The sequence below is a fragment of the Equus asinus genome, chromosome 15 (genome assembly GCF_041296235.1).
Source record: "Equus asinus isolate D_3611 breed Donkey chromosome 15, EquAss-T2T_v2, whole genome shotgun sequence".
NCBI classification, from domain to species: domain Eukaryota; kingdom Metazoa; phylum Chordata; class Mammalia; order Perissodactyla; family Equidae; genus Equus; species Equus asinus.
In genome coordinates, this window is record NC_091804.1 from 20,382,964 (window position 1) to 20,403,231 (window position 20,268).

The 20,268-nt window shown below is 37.4% G+C and overlaps 1 protein-coding gene across 6 annotated transcripts in view; it reads right to left on the bottom strand.

Annotated features, from left to right (window-relative positions):
* Positions 1–20,268, bottom strand: part of EBF4 (EBF family member 4) — a 66,552-nt gene that overhangs the window by 32,370 nt on the left and 13,914 nt on the right. For all 6 annotated transcript variants that reach the window (XR_006513986.2, XM_070485665.1, XM_044748297.2 and 3 more), the window contains exon 7: positions 19,751–19,819. Coding sequence is in view for 5 of the 6 variants with exons in the window: in XM_070485665.1 (XP_070341766.1) it covers positions 19,751–19,819 (69 nt within the window). In the remaining variant the exon portion in view is untranslated. The remainder of the gene's footprint in view (positions 1–19,750; positions 19,820–20,268) is intronic.

Here is a 20,268-nt window from a genome sequence, read left to right on the forward strand (position 1 = left end):
CAGGCACATGAAAAGATGTTCAACATCACTAATTATTAGTGAAATGCAAATCAAAAGTACAATGAGATATCACCTTACACATGTCAGAATGGCTATAATCACCAAGACAAAAAATGACACACGACAGAGAGGATGTGGAGAGAAGGGAACCTTCATACACTGCTGGTCAGAATGCAAACTAGTGCAGCCACTATGGAAAATAGTATGAAGATTTCTCAAAAAATTAAAAATAGAAATACCATACGATCCAGCTTTCTCTCTACTGGGTATTTATCCAAAGAACTTGAAATCAACAATCCAAAGAGACTTATGCACCCCTATGTTCATTGCTGCATTATTCATATTAGTCAAGACGTGGAGCAACCCAAGTGCCCATCAACTGACAAGTGTATTAAGATGTGGTGTATATATATAGAATGGAATACTACTCAGCCATAAAACAAGGACAAAATTGGGGCCGACCTGGCTGTGTAGTGATTAAGTTCACATGCTCTGCTTCAGCAGCCTGGGGTTCACAGGTTCAGATCCCAGCATGGACCTAGCACTGCTTATCAAGCCACGCTGTGGTGGCATCCCACATAAAATTGAGGAAGACTGGCATAGATGTTAACTCAAGGCCAATATTCCTCCCCCCTACCCCTGACAAAAGACAAAACTGTCCCATTTGCAACAACGTGGATGGACTTTGAGGGTATTATTTTAAGTGAAACAAGCCAAACAGAGAAAGAGAAACACTGCATGACTTCACTCATATGTGGAAGATAAACAAACACATGGATAAAGAGAACAGATTAGTGGTTACCAGAGGGGAAGGGCATTAGGGGGTGGGCGAAAGGGGTAAAGGGGCACATATATATGGTGATGGATAAAAATTAGACTATTGGTGGTGAGCACGAGGCAGTCTATGCAGAAACAGATAAATAATAATGTACACCTGAAATTACACAATATTATAAACCATTACGACCTCAATAAAATAATTAAAAATAAAGAAAGAAAGAAAAACTATTTTTGGAAGATTAAACTGGTAGCAGAGTGAGATGGTGCGGAAGCAGGAGCAACTTGGTAAAGACAGGGATAACAGCAAGGAAGCTGCTGCAATAATGAGAAAAGGGTGAGGAGGGTCTGAACCAGGCTCATGAGAGAGACAGAAGAGTTAAGGGGCCAACCCAGAGACAGTACCAAAAAGCCCTGTGAAGGCCCTACGACAGATCAGACATCGGGGAATAGGCAGCAGGCCCGCTTAAGCTCAAGAGACAGAGAGATCTGGATACAGCTGTGGTTCTCCTAGTTCCTCACCTGTAAGACTCTGGTCAAGGTATTTAACCTTCAGAGCCCCAAGTACCTCAGCTGAAAAGGAGGAAATAATGCCTGCCTCACAGGGATGTTGCAAGGATTAAATAAGATTGAAGTAAAGCATTTAGCACAGTCCCAGGCAGAGCATATGTGCTCAACAATGACAACAAAAGTGGTAAACATGGTAGATTTTACATTATTTATTATTTTTTTAAAGATTGGCACCTGAGCTAATATCTGTTGCCAATCTTTATTTTATTTTATTTTCTTCCTCTTCTCCCCAAAGCCCCCTAGTACATAGTTGTATATTCTAGTTGTAGGTCCTTCTGGCTCTGCTATGTGGGACACCGCCTCAGCATGGCCTGATGAGCAGTGCCATGTCCGCGCCCAGGATCCAAACCAGAGAAACCCTGGGCTGCTGAAGCGGAGCGCATGAACTTAACCACTCGGCCACGGGGTTGGCCCCTTGTTATGTGTTTTTTACCCCAATTAAAAATATGACATCAGGAGGTAATGTTTTGGTGACCTAGACAACTTAATTGTAAAGTTGATACAAAAAATAACTTAAAATAGTTGGGAAAATTCTAAAATATAAGAGTAGTGGGGAGGGAGTACTAGATCTGCCAGTTACTAAAACATGTTATAAGCTTCAAAAATTGAAACAGCATATTTATAAATGAATAAATAGATGGAATAATGAAATAGGATGGAAAATCCAGAAATACATACAATTATATTTAGAATATAGCATGCTGACATTAAAATTAGTGGGGAAAGATGGATTATTCAATAATTGCTGTTGGGACAACTGGAAGCCATCAGAAAAAAAATAGAGGTGGACCCATATTTCCTCCCTTTCACCAGAGTCAATTCCAAATGGATGATTTCCTCGTCCAGTATTATGGCAGACTACATATCTTGAAGTGCCTTCCCAATATAACTAGATCATGAGCTTTAATCCAAAAGGCAAGGAGAATCTCCAAGGATATTAAAAAACAGAAGCGAGTTGAAATCTGAGTGGGAACCATGAATTATGAGCTAACACAAATATTAGGATTGTACTGGTGGCAAATGCCAATATAAGCACTGGGATGCAGAATAGGGACCACCTCACCTCAGAGGATGATGCTGGATCCTCAGGGGAATCTGGAAAGGTCCCATGTTGGTAGCACCCTCTATTCCTGGTAGCCTCAAACACAAATTCTTTCAGAGGAAAGCATATCCCATTTTGGCCCAGATTTGGTTCAACCATATATGAGCCAAAATCATCACTATCACAACAATAACAACAAAAACACCCAACAAAGAAACAAACCATCAAGAATGAGAGTCAGCAGAAGTAATGAACAAGAGATTTAGTACCCCAAGTTTCAGATATCAGAATCATCAAATACAGAATGGGAAATAACCACAAAAACTTTACAGAAATAAAAAAGTTTACTAAAGGAAAATGAGTAAGCAACAAGAGACTATGCAAGTAGCTAGACATATTTGAAAAAGAACTAAATAAAACTTTTAGAAATGAAAAGTAAAATCACTGAAATTATAAGCTTAATGGATGAATTAAATAATAATTTAGATGCAACTAAACAGAGAATTAATGAACTGGAAGATCAATAAAAAATTACCCAGAATGCAGCACAAAGAGGAAAGTAGGTCAGAAATATAAAATTGTTTAGGCTATATGGAGAGTAGAATCAAAAGTCTAAATTGGAGTGTCATTTGAAGTGCCAGAGGAGAAAAGAGAGAATATGAATGAGACGTAACATTAGATAAAGGCTAACAGATTTCCAAAACTGATGAAAGATATAAATCCACAGATACAAGTAGGCCAACAAATTCTAAGCAGGATAAAAAAAAATCCACACTTAGATACCTTAGAATGAAACTGAATAACTCCAATGACAAAAAGAAGCTCATCTTTTTTTCCCCTGCTTTTTCTCCCCAAATCCCCCAAGTACATAGTTGTATATTTTTCAGTTGTGGGTTCTTCTACTTGTGGCATGTGGGATGCTGCCTCAGCGTGGCCTGATAAGCAGTGCCATGTTGGCGCCCAGGATCCAAACCAGTGAAAGCCCAGGTCGCTGAAGCAGAGCGCAAACCTAACCACTCAGCCACGGGGGGGCCATGGGGCCGAACCCAGAGAAGTTCTTCTATACAGCCAGAGAGAAAGGCGAGTTTACCTACAAAAGAATGACAACTATGCCGTACTTTTCAACAGCAACAACACAAATATTTTCAAAGTGCTAAGTAAAAAATAACTGTCAGCCTAGACTTGTGCTCCCAGGAAAACCATCTTTCAAGAAAGAGAGTGATATAAAGACACTAATAGTAAAACAAAGGTGCGCATACTGTTTACCACCACAGACCTTCACTAAAGTAGGAACTTCTAAAAGATGTACTTCAGAAAGAGAGAGAATGACCCTAGAGGAAGTTGTGAGAGGCAAGAAGGAAAATATGAGCAAAAATTTGGTAAATCTATAGAAAAATTGTTCACATATAATAAAAAGAATAATAACAATATGTGGAATTTAAAAAGAATTGAAATTCTGAACTACATGGCTTATAAATAAGCCTTATAAATAAGGCAGGAGCAGTAGAATGGTCCAAGATCAGTGGTGTGCTGGTAAATGTTTAACAACCATTTTCAGAGAGGAAAAACCCCTGATTTATAATGTTTGTTAATTTCCGCGGATATATATGTCCCCCCATGGCTGATTTCAAGCTACCAACGTGATGTCAGTGATTATGGAGTTGAGAAGAGATGCTAACAATTAGCTTTTGTGAACTGGTATGAGCCAGCTCCAGCATACCACTGTTAAAGATTCTAATATTAGTCAGGAAAGGAACTATGATTTTACTAAGAATATATAGTAGATTTCAAGAGTAGTCACTAAAAGAATAGAAATGAAGTAAATAAACTTCTAAACCAATAAAGGGAAAAACTGAAAAACAAACACATACACTACACCAAACAAAATATTCAATTTTTTAAATAGGAAAAAGGGAAAACAAAGAAACATAGAAGAAACGGAACAATTAGAAAGCACAAAGTAAGACGGTAGAAAATAGTTGAAATAAATCAGTAATCTCAATAAAGTGGACTAAACTTGCCAGTTAAAAAATAGACTAGATTCTAAAAAATAAATCAGCAATGTGCCATTAAAAGAGAACTATCTGAAACATAAGGGCACACAATGTTTGAAAATAAAAGGATGGAAAAAGGTATATGAGGTAAATATAACCAAAAGTAAGTTGAGAGAGCCTCTAAATAATATCAGACAAAAAGGACTTTTTAGCAAAAATATTATTAGAAATAAAGGATCAATAAATACTGATACAAGTTTCAATTCAGAAGAAAGTTCTAAGATTTTAAAACTTATCCACACTTAATAAAACAGTCAATAATATACATATTACTGATTATATATTAATTATAAATATCACATATATTATATATATAATACATATCAAATATTGATGAAACTCACAAAGATAAACTGAAAGTTCTCATGGAAGATTGTAACCTAATTTCTCAATTTTTAATAGATCAAGCAGATAAAGACAGCTCTGAAAAACACAATTAATAATCTTGATTTAATGGACATATGTAAAATGGTAGACCCAATTAGACACATGATTAGGTTAGAAATTAGTGACAAAAATAACTACAAAAATTCCACATGTTTGGAAATTACAAAACTCACTTCTGCTTCTAGCCAAGATGGAATAACAGAGACCACATTTACCTACAGCCTGAAAAAAATAGAACACAAAACAAACCATACAATATACATGACGACATTTTTCAAGACAATAGACATCAGACAACAAAGGACAGTGATCCCTGAAAGATGAGAAATAAATGAGGTGAACCTGACAAAACTCCCACCATATCATTTTGAGAGTTTCCAAGCTGCAGCACAGGGAGGGGAAACTGAGGCAGAGCCCAGCAGACTCCCAGTGTTGAGGAGATGAAGCTGAGAGTCCAGAGAGACCAAGGTAGCTAGATTTCATAGGACAGAGTCTCAAAGAGGTGAGAGGTACACAGAAAGAGAAAGCAGAAACTTGTGGAGGGTCCTCCTTGAGTATTTACTAGAGTACTCATCAGTGCATGCATATGAGGAAACTGCCTAAGGCCAAGGAAAGAATCACCCAAAAGGAATAAAGGAACAATTCTGGTGCTCACATAGAGATAGGAATAGTGCCTGTTTCTATTAGCTAGGCTGAAAAAACTCATAATTCATGGCACATTGGGTAGAGTATTCAGGAAGATCTTACTTTAGCAGTTTGGGATAATTATCCCAGACTGAGTATTGCTATGGGCCCATCTAATAAATCATGAAAGCAAGATTCAAAAAGATCAAACTATTCCCAGAACAAAGCTCAAGGAGATTTATAGGAGTACAAAACTTTCCACCACCCAACAAGGAAAAATACACAGTGTGTGGCATCCAATCACAGAATACCAGGCATGCCAAGATGCAAAAAAATATGGCCCATAATGAGGAGAATAATCAATCAACTGAAACTGATACAGAATAGACACAAATGTTAGAATTAGGAGAAAAGGACATTAAAAGAGTTACTATAATTGTACTTGGTGTGTTAAAAAAATGTAAATAGAGACATGGAAGTCTCTACTTTGTAAAAGATACAAATCAAACTTGTGGAGATGAAAACTACGATGTTGGAGATAAAATATATATTGGACAGAATTAACAACAGATGAAACATTGAAGAAGAAAAGATTAGGGAACTTGAAGGCATAGCAGTAGAAGCTATCCAAAATGAAAAACAGAAAAAAAAAAACCAAATCCCAAATGAAAGGATTATTAGTAAGCTGCAGGACAACCTCCACCATTTTAGTATTTGGGTAATTGGAGTCCTCAAAGGAGGAAGGGGGCAGAAAAAATACCTGAAGAAATAATGGTGAAAAACTTTCTAAATGTAATGAAAACTGTAAACTTATAGATCCAAAATGATCAATGAACTCCAAGCACAAGAAACATGAAGAAAAACGATACTAAGATATGTGATAATGAAGTTGCTAAAAATGAATAAAGAGAAAATCTTAAGAGCAGCCAGAGATAAAAGACATGTTAGGTACAAAGGAACAAAGATAATGATGGTATCAGATTTCTCATCAAGAACGCAAGAGAAAAGACAGTGGAGCAACATCTTAAAACAACAACAATAACAACAACAACTGTCAACCTAGAATTCTATACCTAGCAAAAATATCTTTCAAAAAATACAAGAAATATTAAAGGATGTCCTTCAGTCATAAGAAAAATGATACCAGATGGAAATCTGGATCTACAGAAAAGAATGAAGAGCACTAGAAATGGTAACTACATGGGTAAATATATAAGATATTTTTCATATTATTTAAATCTCTAAAAATAATTGTTTAAACAAAAATAACATCAATGTATTGTGGATTTTGTAACATATGTAAAAATAAAATTCATGACAACAATAGCATATTACACACGAAGCGGTATAATTGAAGGTAGATTGCAATAAGTTAAGGATGTGTACTTTAGGCGCTGGCCTGGTGGCATAGTGGTTAAGTTCATGTGCTCTGCTTCAGCAGCCCGGGGTTTGCAGGTTCGGATCCAGGGCATAGACCTACATACTGCTCACCAAATTATGCTGTGGCAGCATCCCACATACAAAATAGAGGAAGATTGGCACAGATGTTAGCTCAGGGATAATCTTCCTCAAGCAAAAAGAGGAAGATTGGCAATGGATGTTAGCACAAGGCCAATCTTTCTCACAAAAAAATAATAAAAGCTAGACAAATAACAAGACAGGTCTCAATGATACAGAAATAAAAAATTAACATTAAAAAAAGAGATGTGTAGTTTAAGTCCTAAAGCAATCACTAAAATAACAAAATAAAGAGTTTTGCTAATAAGCCAACCAAGGAGATAAAATGGAAAAATTAAAAAATACCTGAATAATCTAAAAGAATGCGAAAAAAAGAATAAAGAAGAGACAGAACAAATAGAAAGCAAATATCAAAATGATACACTCAAAGCTAACCATATCAACAATCACATTAAATGTAAATGGTCTAAATATCCCAATTAAAAGGTAGAGATTATCAGATTGGATTTAAAAAATGACTGAACTATATGCTGTCTACAAAAAGTGCATGTTGAATCTAAAGACACAAACAAATTAAAAGTAAAAGAATGGAAAAAGATTTAATGCTAATACTAGTCAAAAGAAAGCTGGAAAGGCTATATTATTATCAAAATAGGTTTCATGGATTCATGATAGAGGAGTGAATTAAACAAGAGGACACAATAATCCTAAAAGTTATGCACCTAGTCACAGTTTTTCAAATTATATGAAGCAATACTGATAGAACCTCAAGGAGAGAGAGACAAATCCACGATAATAGTTGGCGATTTTAATAACAGAATCAACAGGCAGATAATCAGACAGGATATACTAGATTCAAGCAACACTGTCAACTAATCTATTTGATATTAATAGAACACCCCATCCAACAACAATAGAATACACATTCTTCCCAACTGCATACAAAACATTCACCAAGGTAGGCTATATTCTGGGCCATAAAACAATCTCAAGAAATTCAAAAGGATTAAAATCGTACAAAGTGTATGTTCTCTGAAAACAATTGAGGTAAATTAGAAATCAATAATGGAAAGGTCCTAGGAGAATCACCAAATTTTTGGAAACTAAATAGCACATGGGGGAAGAAAAACTCAAAAGGGAAATTAGAGAGTATTTTTACCTGAAAGGAAATGAAAACATGACATATCAGGATTTGTAGGATGCCCCTAAAGCAGTACTTAGGGAGAAATGTATAGCACTAAAGGTCTATTTTAGACAGAAAAAAAGATCTTGAATCAACAACCTCAGCTTCTACTCTAGGAAATCAGAAAAAGGAGAGGAAATTAAACCCAAAGTAAGCGAAGAAAAGAACTAATAAATATCAAAATAGGAAACAGATAAACAGTGGATAAAATTGATGAAATCAAAAGCTGGTTCTTTTAGAAGATCAATAAAATGGATAAACCTGTAGCCAGACTGATCAGGAAAAAAAGAGAGAAGATACAAGTTGCCAATATCAGAAACGAGAATGGTGACATCACTACGGATTCTAGAGATATTAGATGGATAGGGAATATTATGAACAATTTTATGCCAACAAAGTCAAGAAATGGACAAATTCCTTGAAAGATACAAATTACCAATTCTCGAAGTAGATAACCTATTCTATTAGAGACACTAAAATTATAGATAAAATACTTGCCACAAAGAAAACTCCAGGCCCAGATGGCTTCATTAGTGAATTCTACCAAACACTTAAGAAGTAATACCAGTTCTACACAAACTCTTCCAAAAATTGAAGAGGAAATACCTCCCAACTCATTCTATGGCCTCATAGAATCAGCATACCTGATACCAAAACGAGACAAATAAATTACAAGAAAACTACAGACAAATTGCATCATGAATGCAGATGCAAAAATTCTAAAGATTTTAATCAAGTTTAATCAAAATTTAAACCAAACCCAACAGTATATTAAAGAGATAATACACTATGATCAAGTGAGGTTTATCTGGGAAATGTAGGGCTGGTTTAACATTGGAAAACCAATTTATGCAATTCATCATACTGAACTAACAAAGAAAAAAAATATGATCATCTCAATAGATGCAGAAAAAAGCATTTGACAAAATCTAACATCTACTCCTGACAAAATTCTCAGTACTAAAAATAGTAGGGAACTTCCTCAACCTGATAAAAGGCATGTATGAAAAACATATAGCTGCATACATACATACACACATACATAATGGTGAAAGACTGAGTGCTTTCCACCTAAGACAAGGACTAAGACAGACGTCCATTCTCATTCTCACCACTACTATTCAACATTGTACTGGAAAGTCTAGCCAGTATAATCAGGCAAGAAAAATAAGTAAAAGACAACCAGATTGGAAAGGAATATATAAAAGTGTCTTTATTTGCAGATGACAAGATTGTCTATGTGGAAAATCGAATGGACTCTTTAACAAACTACTAGAACTAATAAGTGAGTTTAAGGAGGCTACAAGATCAATATACAAAAACTATGCATATTTATATACAGAAACAAATAATTGGAAATTAAAATTTAAAATAGCATTTACAATAGCATGAAAATAACGAAATACTAAGGGATAAATTTGAACAAAGGATGTGAAAGATCTGTAGTCTAAAAACTACAAAAATTTGAGAAAAAGGAAAAAGTTAAATCTTAAAAAAAAAAGGGGGGCTGGCCCCATGGCCGAGTGGTTATTTCCTGCGCTCCACTGCAGTGGCCCAGGGTTTCGCCGTTTCAAATCCTGGGCGCGGACATGGCACCGCTCATTAGGCCATGCTGAGGTGGCGTCCCACATGCCACAACTAGAAGGACCCACAACTAAGCATATACAACTATGTACCAGGGGGCTTTGGGGAGAAAAAGGAAAAAATAAAATCTTTAAAAACTACAAAAGATTGATGAGAGAGATTAAAGAAAAATTTAAATAAATGGAGATATATACTTTGTTCATGGGTTAGAAGAGTCAATATTGTTATCAGTTTTCCCAAATTGATCTATAGATTCAAAGTAATCCCCATCAAGATCTCAATGGGTTTTTTTTGTAGAAATTGATAAGCTGATCCCCAAATTCATAGGGAAATGCAAAGAAAAAAGTTGTAATGAAGAAACAAACTTGGAGAACCTAAATTATGTGATTTCAAGAATTATTTTAAAGCAACAGTAATAAAAACAGAGTGGTATTAGCATAAAAGCTAGACTAATGGATCAATGGAAGAGAATGGAGAGTCCAGAAATAACCCCACACATATATAAGCAACTGACTTTTTTACAAAGGAGCAAAGGCAATGTAATGGACAAAGGATAGCTTTTTAAAGGAAATGGTGCTAGAAGAAATGAATGTCACAAAACAAAGCACCTTGAATTCATACCTCTCATCACCTACAAAAATTAACTCAAAATGGATCCTAAACCTAAATTTAAAACCTAAAAGTACAAGATTTATAGAAGAAAGGGGAATATTACTGTGGCCTTGAGTTAGGCAAAGATTTTTAAGCTACGACACCAAAAGCACAACACACAAAGGGAAAAATTTATAAAATGGACTTTATGAAAATTAAAAACTCATACTCTTCAAAAAACACTGTTAAGAGAATGAAAAGACATGCCACTGACTGGGAAAAATTTTTTGCAAAATATATATCTGACTTTTATCCACAGTACATATATAAAGAACTCACACAACTGAGTAATACGAAAAACAACCCATAAAAAAAGAAGGGTAATGGAAAATTAGAACAGACACGTCACCAAAGGAAATATATAAATGGCAAATAAGCTCCTGAAAAGATGTTCAGCATCATTAGTCATTAGGGATATGCAAATTAAAACCATAATGAGCTAGCACTACACACCTATTAGAATGGCTAAAATTAAAAAGAGCCTTCTCAGGTTGATGGGAATGTAAAATAGTACAACCACTTTGGAAAACAGGCAATTACTTATAAAGTTAAACATACACTTGTTGTATGATACAACCATTCCACTCCTAGGTATTTTACCTAAGAGAAATGAAAACATTTGTCCATACAAGGACTTGCACATAAAGGTTTATAAAGCTTTATTTGTAATAGTCTCAACTGGAAACAACCCAAATGTCTATCAAGAGATGAAGGCACAAACAAATTTTGCTATATTCATAAAATGAATACTACTCAGCAATAAAAAGAAACGAACTATTGATATATACAACACGGATGAAACTCAAAAAAATAATTATGCTGAGCAAAAGAAGCTAGACAAAAAAAGCACATACTGTATAATTCCATTTATACAAAACTCTAGAAAACGCAAACAAATCTATAACGACAGAAAGCAGATCCATGGTCGCCTGAGGATGGAGGTAAGGGGATAGAGGGAGAGATTCCAAGGGTGCATAAGAAACTTTTGGGGAAGGATATGGTCACTATCTCAACTGTGCTGATCATTTCATCAGCGTATACATACGTCAAAACTTTTCAAATTGTATACTTTATGCACATTTTATTGCATATCAATTATACATCACAAAGTTAATTTAAAAATAAAGAATAAAGAAAAACACATAAATAGCTCATTTATTAACAGAAAAATCATAAGAGAAATTTAACAATCCTTGGAACTGAGAGATAATGAAAATATGAGATATGGAAATGTGAGATACAGGAAAAGTAGTATTTTAAGGAAATGTCATAGCCTTAAATGATTATATTAGTAAAGAAGAAGGCTAAGAATTAATGAGCTAAGCATCCAGCTTAAGAAGTTAGAAAAGAACAACAAAATAAACCCAATAAAAGAAGGGAGATAATAAAGATAAATGCAGAATGAATGTAGTGCAAAACAAACACATTAGAAAAAGACTGAAAAAGCTAAAAGTTAGTTTTTAGAAAAAGACTAATAAAAAACAAATTGTTGTTGGAACTTATCAAGGAGAAAGATAGGATACAAACAATTAATATCAAGAATGGAAAAGGTTCACGGCTAAAGATACAGTGGAGATCAAAAAGATAAGAGAACACCATGAACAACTTTACGGAAACAAATCTGAAAACTTAGGTACAACGTACAAATTCCTTAAAAAATATAACTCACCAAAACAGAGTAAAAAATACATAGAAGGCCTAAATAGTTCTATGACCACTAAAAAATTGAATCAATGGTTTAAAAATTTTCTCCTCCTCATTCCCCAAAACTCAAGGTAAATTATAACAAATTTTCAAGCAACAAATCATTCCGAACTCATCCAAACTCATTCAGCAAATAGTCAAAGAAAGGATACGCTCCACCTAATTATCTGAGGCTGGTATGCCACTGATTGTCAAACTCATACTAGGACATTATAAGAAGAGAAAATTACAAGTCAATTACTGTTGAACATAAATGCAAAAACTCTAAACACATTATTAACAGAGCAAATCCTGCAGCATATAAAGAAGATAGTAAATCATCAAGTTAGGTTTATACCAGGAGAAATTCAGTATTAGAAAATCTATTAATGAAATTCAGTACATTAATAGTTTAAAGGAGAAAAACTATATGGTCAACTCAATACATGTGGAGAAAAGCAACACGTGAAATTCAATATCTATTCATGATTTAAAAACCCAACAACCCAAAACTGTTACCAGACTTTTAACCTCATGATATATAGCTACCAAATAGCTACAATTAACAACGGTTGTAATGGTGAAACACTGGAAGCATTGTCTCTAAAATCGAAAACATGACAAGAATGCCCATTACCACTGTTTATAGTCAAGGCCGTAGTTGACGTTCTAGTCAGTGCAACAGAGCAAGAAAAAAACAACATAAGGATTGGATAGGAAAAACAAAACAGTCATCGTTTGCGTAAGATGGCCGTCTATATAGTAAAAAACAAAATAAAACAAGTCTAAAGACAAAGATCCACATGTAAATATCAATTGCATTTCTCTTTACTATCAATAAACAGAAAACATAACAAAAGATATAATTTACAACAGCAACAAGATATAAATTGTACCTAGAAATAAGCTACCCATACCACATATCAGAATGGCTCATTTCCTCACCCCTTCAAGTCTTTCCTCAAACTCCACCTTCTCAATCTTGCCTACCGTGACCACTCCATTTAAAATTGCACCTCCTTCAACTCCAAATTCCTGCTCAGTTTTATTTTTTTCTATTTTTTCCACTTATCACCTTCTAACATACTTATAATTATTTTTTATTGCCCACTCTCATGTCTTTTCCCTCCATGAGTATAGATATTTTTGTCTGTTTTGTTTACTCTGGTATTTCTGGATCCTAGAACAGTGCCTCGTACATACTAGATGCTCAATAAATATTGACTAAATGAATGAAAACAATAAGTGTAGGTGGCCTTTATTGAGAAAATTATAAAACTTTATTGAAAGGCATTAAAGAAGATCTATATTAATGGAGAAACACACTATATTTGTGGATAGGAAGACTCAGTAGCAAGAAGATGTAAATTCTCCTCCAAATTGACATATAAGTTAATTGTAAGATTAATCAAAATCCCCAAAGATATGTGTGTGTGTGTGTAACTTTATAAGTGAATTCTAAAATTTATATGGAAAGACAAAATGCCAAAATGCCAGTCCTCCCTTGAAGAACAAGAGAAGGTGGGAGACTTGCCCTACACACTTGTCTATATCATTATTACAAAGCTATAGTCATTAAAACAATGTGATGCTAGCACAAGAATCATCGACAGACCAAAGGAATAAAAACAAAGATTCTAGAATCAGACCCACAAAATAGAAGGAAACTCGATTTGGGACATAGATGGTACCGCATTTTGGTGGGAAAGGATGAACTAAATAATTAATAGTGGAATAATTAGTGATATATAAGTAAAAATAATTACATTGATTCCTTAATTCACACCATGCCCCCAAATTAGTTCCACATGGATTACAAACCTAAATGTAAAAGAGAAAAACTATGAAACCTTTAGAAGAAAACATAGGAGAATATCTTTGACTTGGCAAAGGGAAAGATTTCTTTCTTCCTTTTTTTAAAGATTGGCACCTGGGCTAACAACTGTTGCCAATCTTTTTTTTTTTCTGTTTTATCTCCCCCAACCCCCTTCCCCCCGCCCCCATACACAGTTGTATATCTTAGTTGCATGTCCTTCTAGTTGTGGGATGTGGGACACCACCTCAACGTGGCCTGAGGGGTGCCGTGTCCGTGCCCGGGATCCGAACCCTGGGCCGCCGCAGCGGAGAGCGTGAACTTAACCACTCGGCCACGGAGCCGGCCCCGGGAAAGATTTCTTAAATAAAACACAGAGTAAAGACCATGAGGAAAATACTGATAAATTCAACTCCACTGAGATGCTTGAAATATACTTCCTTGACAAAGGATCAGTATCTAGGGTCTACAAGAACCATTAACATCAATATGAAAAAACCCAAACAATTCAAAAAGAAAAGTGGGCAAAAGACTTCAGCAGCTACTTAACAGAAGTAATACAAAACCCAATAAACAAATAAAAAGATGTTTAAGTTCACTAGTAACCAGAAAAATTCAAATTAAGTCCACCACAAAATTCTGTGTACACCCACTAAACCGGCAAATATTAAGAAATTTGACATATTAAGCATTGGTGAGGATGTGGAACAACAGGAACTTGGTCAGTGTGGGCAGGGTGTTCCTCAGCACAATCACCTTGGGAAACAGCTGGACATTGACTCATAAAGTTGACCATGAGCATACCCTACGACCTGGCAACTCCAATCCTAGGTCTATAGCCTAACGAACTCTGGTACCTACTCACATTAGGAGAGACAAACAAGAATGGTTACAGCACCTTTGCTTACCGCAGCAAAAATGCGATACAATAAACTACAGCTAAATACAGCAACAGAGAAAAATCTGAGAAATATAACGCAGAATTGAAAAAGAACATTTTAGAAGACTACTACAAGGTGATATCACTTTTGCCGAGTTAAACAGAAGCACAACTAAACAACCTATTGTTTAAGATTACCTAATCTGTGGTAAAGTATTTTTTAAAAAGAAAGGCCATGATAAACACACAGCTCAATTTACTTACTACCTTTAGGGGAGGGGTAGGCGGTGATATGGGACCGGGAAGGAACATAGAGGTGGCTTCAGTGGAATTTTTAATGTTCTAAGTTTGTTGGTAGGTTCATAGCACTACGTTGATTATTATGCTTCATAATTTCTATTTTGCTATATTTTTCTTTTGTATGTATCATATTGGACATCATAATGAAATTTTTTCAAATGCATCAATATTTAAATGTAAACAATGAAGCCATAAAAGTACTAGAAGAAACCACAGGATAAATTTTTAAAAATAATCTTGGCATGAGAAAGGCCTTTCTAAATATGATAAAAATCCAGAGTACTTAAAAGATAGAGGAATTGGGCAAGTGTCACCCTAAGAAAGGTTAAAAGACAACAACCAACTAGGAAAAAATAAGTACAACTCATGACAAACATCTAATTCCCTTAATACAAATATACTCCTACAAATCAGTAAAAGCCAATCCTTTACAGAAAAACAAAGGATAAGAACAGATATTTTACAGAAAAGGAAATACAAACAGACTTTAAAGTCATGAAAATGTGCTCAACCTCAGTGTAAGAGAAATGGAATTCACTGGGATATCACAGTTCATTTATATGATGGAGAAAGACAAAAAATAATTATAGCACCCATTGCTTGTTGCAGTCATTTCTCAACCTTGAGATCGTTTGTCTTCACTCTTTAAAGATTTCACTCCTGGAACACTATATGTGCTTTTGAACATTGGTCCTGTCATAATTCTTGGTGATTTCAATATCAACATAGATAGATAATTCTTCCAACACATTCTCCTCTCCAGTCCTTGAGCACCTCTCCTCCTATGACCTTGGCCACCCTCCCTTGGCCACACATTACTAATAAATTCCTGAATAAGCCTGCCTACAAGCAACCTACTCTCTAACCACCTTCTAACCTTCAGCTCAACCCTCTTCTAGTCTCTCAACTCCAATAATTCTTTGGTCCCATCAGAATCTGCGTTCTGTTCATCCTGCCTTCTCTTCACCCTCCCATATTCCTCTCCTTACCTAGCTTAAATTCCTGGTTCTATTTTTGTAAACACCCCTTGCGTGCACTTTGCACACTCTTGCCCTCTCGTGTTTCATTGTACTCACCTGGCAAACTCCTAAATCTGGTTATATGCCACCACTCTGTGCCTGCATCTGCGCAGCTCTGCACGGCCAAAGAAAGCCCTCACTTTAAATTTATGACCACAAACCTCAGGCAGGTCCTTAGCGCTGCCTGGCAATCACACAGGCTTTCCATGGCCTATTCACCCTCCTGGACAACTATCTCATGCCCTAGTGTCTGCCTCTCCATCCTCATCCTCAACTGCTGACCTTGTTTCTTATTGCACTGAGAAAACAAAGCATTCAGAAGAGAATGTCTGCAAGCTCCTACATTGGAGATACCCATTTACACACTTTGTGTCCAGGTTCTCTGTCTTCCCTGCTGTTTCCTTGGATAAACATCTATGCTCCCAGCTAAAATCAGTCCCGTGCATGAGATCCCGTGCCCTTTGCTCACTAAAGGACATGCTTTTAGCAATTCTCCCTTCTATCTCTTGCATCATCATTTTCCCAGTTCTGACTGCGTTTTTCTCATCAGCATATGAAGAAGCTATCTTTTTTCTTGGTTTTACACCATGCTCCAGCCACCACTCTATTTCTTTGACCCCTTTTCGAGCAAAACTCCAGAGTCCCTCTAGTCATTTCTCTAATCTCTCTTCTCCTGTCCTCTCTCAGACATACTCCTATAAGACTCCTGGCCCTACAATCCACTGAACTAGCTCTTGTTGAGGTCACCAATGTCCCCGCGTTGCTAAATCTAATAGTCAAGTCTTAGTCTTCTTATCACATGCATGAGCAGCATTTGATGCAGTTGACTATTGCCTCCTTTGGGGAATATTTTCTTATCTAGGCCTCCAGGACACTTCACTCCTCTGATTTCCCTCTTACTTCACTGGCTGTTCCTTCTCATTCTCCTTTGCTGGTTCCACATCTCCATGACTTCTAAACACTAGACACCCCAGGATTCAGTCCTTGAACCTCTTCTATGTTTAATCAACACTCATGCCCTTGATGATTTCTTCATTCAAGTTTATATCTGTAGCCTGGACCTTTCCCTTGAGATCTATACTCATGGTTTTAGCTGCTTTTTCAACATCCCTACCTGGATGTTTAGTAAGCACTTTAAACATAACATGCCCCAAACCAAACTCCTGATCAACCTCCTCCCAAACCAGCTCCTCCCTCTTCTTAATAAACAGCAACTCCATCCTCCTAAGTTGCTCAGGCCAGAAAACTTAGAGATGTCTTTATTTTTCTTTTCTAACATCTGTTGCAAATCTTCCTTTTTTCCCCCTTACTCTTCTCCCCAAAGCCCCTCGGTACATAGTTGTACATTCTAGTTACAGGTCCTTATAGTTGTGCTGTGTGGGACGCCACCTCCACATGGCTTGGTGAGTGGTGCTAGGTCTGCGCCCAGGATCTGAACTGGAGAAATCCTGGGCCGCCGAAGTGGAGTACGTGAATTTAACCACTTGGCCACAGGGCTGGTCCCCTTTGACGATGTCTTTGACTTCTCTTTCTGTCACTTTGCTTCTCCTTCCATAACAAACCCTGTGAGTCCTGCCTATGAAATATATCTAGAATCCAGACACTTCTGACAGCCTCCTCTCTAACATCCCTCATCTCAGCCTCTGTCATCTCTTTTCTAGATAATTGGAACGGCTTCCTAACTCATCTCCTTGCTTCCACCCTTTCCTCCTACAAGTCCTCTTCAACACAGGAGCTAGAGTGATCTTGCTAAAATGTAAATCAGGGCATACCCCTTTGCTCAAAACTCCCCAATGGCTTCCATGTCATTCAGAATAAAAGCCCAAGTCTTTACAATAGTCTACATGCAGCCTACAAGGCCCTGCACCATCGTGCCTCCCTCCTGCCTCATCCATTAGTTCTCTGACATCATGTCCTCTTACTGTCCTCTCACTCCAATCACCTGGGCCTTCTCACTGTTCCTTAAACACACCAGGTACACGCCTGCTGAGAACATTCTTGCCCCAAATTCATACATGGCTCACTCCCTTCTTTCTTCAGGTCTTGGCTCAAATGTCATCTTATCAGTGAGGCTTTCCTTAAATCTTCTACATTGCAACATCCCCTTCCTGGGGACTCTCTGATCTTCCGCGATGGCTTTCTTTTTCTCCTTAGCCTTTATCACCAACGAACATGTCACACTTTTTACTCATTCAGGTAGTTTATGTCTCTCTCCTCTGCTAGATTGTAAGCCCATGAACACAAGGCTTTTTGTCTGTTTTGGTCACTGCTTAATCCACAGCATATAGAAGAGACCCTGGAATGGGGAAGATGTTAAAAAATTATTTGTTGAATGAATAAACAACATACTCAATTGGCCAGAGTGTGTGGAAGAGGCATTCTCAAAATTGATGGTATGAATGTTAATTGGTATAATCTCTACAGAAGGTAAACTGGCAATAACTATCAAAATTACAAATGCATATATCTTTTGACCCAGCAATTCTACTTCTAGTAACATCTTTCATATAAATTCCTATATGTGCAAAATGACACATGGAGAAAATAATTCACTGCAGCATATTTTATCCCTGAAAATGAATGAAAACAGCCAAAATGTCCAGCAATAGAGACTATTTAAAGAAATTACAGTCCATCCATACAATGGAATATTTTGCAGTGGCAAAAAGAAATAAGGAGACTTCCTGTGTCCTGACATAAGCTCCTAGATAGATGTTTTTTAGAGAAAAAGAAAGGTGCTAAAAAGTACATTTAGTATGCCAACAATTTTATAAAAATAGAAGGAAAGGCACAAAAAGAATATATATCTGTATTTTCTTGTCTATGCACAGGCTATCTCAGGAAGGACATTCAAGAAACTGCTAACAGTCGCTGCTTATTTGGAGGGCAATGGATGGGTCAGAGGCAGAGGTGGTCGACTTTGCTGTAAACCCTTTCAAACTTTTTGAATCCCTGCACCTTGTGAATGTTTTATCTATTCAAAGGAGAATAAGGTAGAGTTTATGTTCCAATCTGGAATGATCTCTAAGATATATTGTCACAAATAAAGAGAACGTACAAAAAAGTGTGTACAGTGTGCTATACCAGGGGTGGGGGAAGGCTTCCTTCTCATTATTTCCTCTTTGGTATCTTTTGAATTTTGTACCTTATATATGCATTTCCTATTCAAAAAGAAATAAAATAACTTCAAAAGATCATGGTGGGAGAAAGCGTTTTCAATGCACCATCTTGACAGTCCTAAGACTGCAACCTGCCAAGCATTTCCCTAGTTTTCAAACGAAGGGAACAAACGTTCAGAAAAGTCAAGCCAAACAGCACAGAGGTGGCGCCAGGACCAGAAGCGAGCTTTCGCTGCCAGGTCCCCGCCAGCCCTCCATCCTCTGCAGCCTCTCTCTGGGCACCGGTTCACTTCCCACTCCCTGACCCCACCCCACCCCACTCCACCCCGCCCAATCCCCTGCCCTTCCCGGGCCCCTTCTGTCGGAGAACACAGCTCCTAACTCCAGCCTCAGAGAGTCTGCCACCAGGGGCTTTACTCAGGGAGCCATGGCTGGCTGGCGGCTCCCTAGTGTCTGACAGTTTCTCTCTCTGCTGGGAGCCACAAACATGGGGGCGGGGGGCGGGGCAGGCAGCTCCGCTCCTCCCTGGAGCCACCACCAGTGCTCTGTGACTGAGGCCAACCGCCCTGGCCTTGCAGCTCCCAGGCCCCCTCCCCAAGCCTGTACCTGTCAATAATGACGGGGTCTGAGGGCGTCTCATTCCGGTTGCCACAGCTCTTCCGGTCACAGCACCGGCTGGAGGAAGATGAGGACGGAGTGAAGGAGAAGGAGATTATGGAGAGTGTGTGTGTGTGTGTGTGTGTGTGTGTGTGTGTGTGTGTGTAGCTCTGGAGTGAGGATGCTGATGTCCTGTCTCTTGGTATGTGTGTAGCTCTGGGGTGAGGATGCTGATGTCCTGTCTCTTGGTATGGAGTCCGTGGGCCAGAAGGGCTCACTCCCAGAGGTCTGGGAGAGGAAGGCAGTGACGGTCCCTTGCGGGGACCTGGAGAGCCCAGCCCTGGGGATAAGGTTGGCCAGGAAACCCTGGTCCCAAAGGCATGATGCTCCTGGAGGATGCAGGAAAGGGCAGGCTGCTGGCCACCTACAGGGTCTCTCTCTCTGTACACTTTTTATACATATAGAAAACGGCTCAAATTGTAAGCATGCAGCTCATGAATTATTGAAAAGTGAACCCACCCATGTAA